Consider the following 4,211-nt stretch of genomic DNA (forward strand, 5'->3'; position numbering starts at 1 on the left):
CCCACCCCAGCCCCCGGCTCCTTCCCCGCAGGCAGAGCCGCGACCCCCAAGTCGGTGTGCGAAGGGTGCCAGCGAGTGATTTTGGACCGGTTCTTGCTGCGCCTGAACGACAGCCTGTGGCATGAGCAGTGCGTCCAGTGCGCGTCCTGCAAGGAGCCCCTGCAGACCACCTGCTTCTACCGCGACAAGAAGCTCTACTGCAAGCTGGACTATGAGAAGTAAGTGTCGCTGCCCCACGGGGAGCCCCCCTCGCTCTGCTCTCAGCGCCCACAAAGCCCCAGCGCCCTGCAAAAGCTTGTGGTGGGGCGGACTGGGGTCCCGGTGCTGCTTTCCCGGTCACTTTCCGTGCCCCGTGTTTCCCCGGAGGTGTCAGCCCTTGCCGTGCTGCACGGCGAGTTGTGCTTCTGCCCCGCGGTCTCGCTGCCCCGCGGTTCTCCCCTTTTCAGAGGAGTTTCGTTGTGCTCAGGTTGTGCCCTGGGAATTGAGGATGTTTTGTTGGGAACCTGGGAGACACACGGTAACTCCAGGTCTGCGCGGGGACGGGGCCAAGCATTTTCTCCTGGCTTTATTTTCCTATGGAGCATCTACAGGAGGAAAGTTATATCCTCCCTGACCCGGTCCTGGGCGAGGCTATTATCCTAATATCCTCACAGGCAGGGAAATGCTATTGCTCTCCCCCCTGGTTGGTGGGGAAACTGAGGCACTCGGCAGGAACCGGGGAAGGCCCTGCTGAATTCGGAGTGTTGACTGTCACGCAGAGGCTTTTCCGGGTCTGTGATGGCGAAGAAATTTGGGTTTTAAAGCCTCCCAGCCCTGACACTTTCCCCTTTGGAAGTGTGGGGTTAGGGGGAAAGACAATGAGAAAATCATTTTTCTTTTTTAAAAGAAAAACCATTCCAGTGGGAATGGGGAGAAGGCTGCTGAGTCTTTCCTCCCCTGCAGCTGCTTTCGTTTTTCCCTGCTCATCCTGCTCTTGCTGTCCTTTCCGGACCCCACTGCCCGGCCGAGTTTCGGAGCTGTTAAATTTCTGTTGCCTCTGGGCTGGTTGTTTCTTGAGGAGGGTGTAGGTGGGGGGCCACATCCCTCGCTATGGTGGTAGCACGGCTGCCCAGGCCCTGCAATTTAATTCCCTTTTTTATAGCAGAAAACAGTGATTGCTGATGCTCTCATCCCTGGCCTTCGCCGAGCTGGTGAGCGTGCCGGGGTCTAGCCCAGCTCCAGGCCTTCTTAAAGTTAGGGTTTGGGGATTTTTTGGGTGTTTTGGGGGTTTTTTTCGTCCTTTAAATCCCGTATTGTGGATCTGAGTTTAATCACTATGGATACAAGGCAAATTGAAAGCAGAATTTGTGCGCGTGACCTTGTTTTCAAATGTTTACGAAAGAACGGAAGAATTAGCTGCTGTGAGAGTGGAAAGGAGAGAGCTGCACCACGGGGTGGGTTTTTGTAGGCAAAAAAATTTTTGAGATTGGGTGCCCTGCTTGTTTGTCTGTAGAAATTTGGCTACTGGCTCCCATATATTTCCACCGTGGTTCAATCCTCATTTTCTGCTTTACCTGTATTTTTGTTTGGACCATCAAGGGGAAATTGGGGTGACTGTCACCCAGCAATGCCTTTCCAGCTTGCAGCACATGTGGATTTTACTCTTGACTGCAGCTTGCAAGCTCTTGAAGTGACTCCAACCTGAAACCCTCCTCTGATGTCTGTTGGCCGCGAAAGAAATCGGTGCCGCAGTTGGCTTCTTGCTGTGCCCATCTATCTCACTGTTGAGTTGGACAAGGATGATTGCAGGAAAAAAATGACACAAATTTTTCCTGAGGTCCAGTGATAGCACCATTTTTTCTGGTTATTTCCCAGCTGTGTTTGGGTTGGTGATTTTGCCCGAGCCGGGAGGCTGAGGCTCTGCGACGGGCAGTTTCCTGATGTGATGGTTTTAACCCTAAATCGCTGCTGGCCTCTTCCCCTCCTGCCCCTGCCTGCTTCTTGCCATTGTTTAATTGTCTCCTTACATTTAATATTAATTATTTTAGCACGGGGGTGCAGGTTTGTGTCCCTTCTCCTTTCATCCAAGCCGCAGGACTCTGCTGTGCCGCTGGTGCGACTCCTTACCTGGTGACGGCAAGGATGCAGAGCAGAGTCCCAAAGAACTGCTCCCTCGGGGCTCTGCCAAGCTTTATATAACACTCTTTATTTACCAAAAATCCTTCTTTCTTTTCCCAAACGCCCATCCTGCCTTTGGACTGAGCGTTTTCCTGGGTGCAGGAGCGCCGTGCCTGCCTTGGCCGCGGTGCCAGCGCCGATAGCAGGGATTTGCGAGCGAAACGCGCAGAGCAAGAGCCGCTGCTCTCAGACTGAGCTCATTATCTCGAGCTGGTTAATTATCACAAGTGACTGACACTCCTTGCAGTGGAGAGCCGCGGATCCTCCCGGTGGCAGCGGCGTAGCCGGGCTCCGGAGGCCTCTCCGGGGGGGAGGGCTGCGTGTGGAATGCTGGGGGTGTCAGGGAAGCGGCCGGGATCCAACCTGCCGCGGTCACGGCGTCAGTGTTCTGCGGTTGTGTTTGGTTGTGTTTTTTTTTTTTTTTTTAATCAAAAAGAATTAATTATTTTAGCACGGGGGTGCAGGTTTGTGTCCCTTCTCCTTTCATCCAAGCCGCAGGACTCTGCTGTGCCGCTGGTGCGACTCCTTACCTGGTGACGGCAAGGATGCAGAGCAGAGTCCCAAAGAACTGCTCCCTTTGGGCTCTGCCAAGCTTTATATAACACTCTTTATTTACCAAAAATCCTTCTTTCTTTTCCCAAACGCCCATCCTGCCTTTGGACTGAGCGTTTTCCTGGGTGCAGGAGCGCCGTGCCTGCCTTGGCCGCGGTGCCAGCGCCGATAGCAGGGATTTGCGAGCGAAACGCGCAGAGCAAGAGCCGCTGCTCTCAGACTGAGCTCATTATCTCGAGCTGGTTAATTATCACAAGTGACTGACACTCCTTGCAGTGGAGAGCCGCGGATCCTCCCGGTGGCAGCGGCGTAGCCGGGCTCCGGAGGCCTCTCCGGGTGGGAGGGCTGCGTGTGGAATGCTGGGGGTGTCAGGGAAGCGGCCGGGATCCAACCTGCCGCGGTCACGGCGTCAGTGTTCTGCGGTTGTGTTTGGTTGTGTTTTTTTTTTTTTTTTTAAATCAAAAGAAGGGTTTTCTCTTGCAGATGGTGAATGTTGAGGTGTTTTCCCAGGGATGGGTAGGTGCAGAATTTTCCGGCACGGTCTCCGTGCTCTCTGTTTGAGCTCTGTTTGTGGCAAGGCCGCAGAGGGTTAATGAGGGAGCACGAGAGAGCAGCTATGCCTTCAGTTATAAATACACCCATGGAAAGTGTTACGGATGGGTTTGAGCGAGCATCTGACTCGCTGGACTCTAGAAATCAAGGAGCAATTTGTTAAAACACATGTTTTACATTTCTTTGTCTTTCACAAAGAGGAAGAACTTGGGAGAGGACTTGGAAAGGGATGGATTAAAGGCCGAGGGTGCCAGGTCAGGTCTTGGCATCTCTTTGGGGTGCCACGACTCAGGGCCCAGGGGTGATTTGGATAGGGATGCTGTGTGGGAACTTGGGGGTCACTCTTGGAGCAGTTTCCCCAGCACTGGCGGGGAGGGCTCCTCGAGAGGGACGGCTCAAGCCTGTGCCCCTGGGACGGCGTCTATTTGGGGCAGAGGACGCTCGTTACAGAACATCCCGAATCCCGCGGCAGCTCCCGGCGCTTGTCCAAACCTGATAAGTCTCAACTATGACAAGGTTCAGTCTTCGCCCTGGCTGGCTCCCCGGCTGCAAAGTGGCCCTGGGGACCTGCCCCGGCTGTGGGGCCCCTGTGGTGGTGGTCAGGGGCTGGGTTTTTGTAGTGGTGGATTTAGGGAGGCAACACCAAACCTGGCCATAAACAGGGAGGAGTGCTGGGAGCGATGGGAAGAGTAGGGCTACTCTGGGAGCCTTAAAATCTACACGGGGACGGGAATCATTGAGCCCCCTCTTGCCTAGTGGTGTTTCACACAGTAAGTTTGCACTGGCCAAGCAGAGCCAGGGCTGCAGGGAGGGCCTGGAGGCACGGGGAGATCCCCACGGCAGGTTCGGGGGGCCGCTGACAGCGGTGCGGTCATGACGGGGGGCGCAGCTGGGCAGCGTGGCGACGGCGGGACGGCTTGGCACGTCCCCAGCCACGGCGCAGAGCCCCG

General features: G+C 55.1%; 1 protein-coding gene across 1 annotated transcript in view; it reads left to right on the forward strand.

Moving 5' to 3' along the window:
* LOC102033394 (LIM homeobox transcription factor 1-alpha) overlaps positions 1 to 4,211 on the forward strand; it is a 47,209-nt gene that overhangs the window by 2,117 nt on the left and 40,881 nt on the right. The window contains 1 exon segment of the mRNA XM_031061676.1: positions 32 to 218. Coding sequence (XP_030917536.1) covers positions 32 to 218 — 187 coding nt within the window.

The sequence above is a fragment of the Geospiza fortis genome, unplaced genomic scaffold (genome assembly GCF_000277835.1).
Source record: "Geospiza fortis unplaced genomic scaffold, GeoFor_1.0 scaffold5, whole genome shotgun sequence".
Classification (NCBI taxonomy): domain Eukaryota; kingdom Metazoa; phylum Chordata; class Aves; order Passeriformes; family Thraupidae; genus Geospiza; species Geospiza fortis.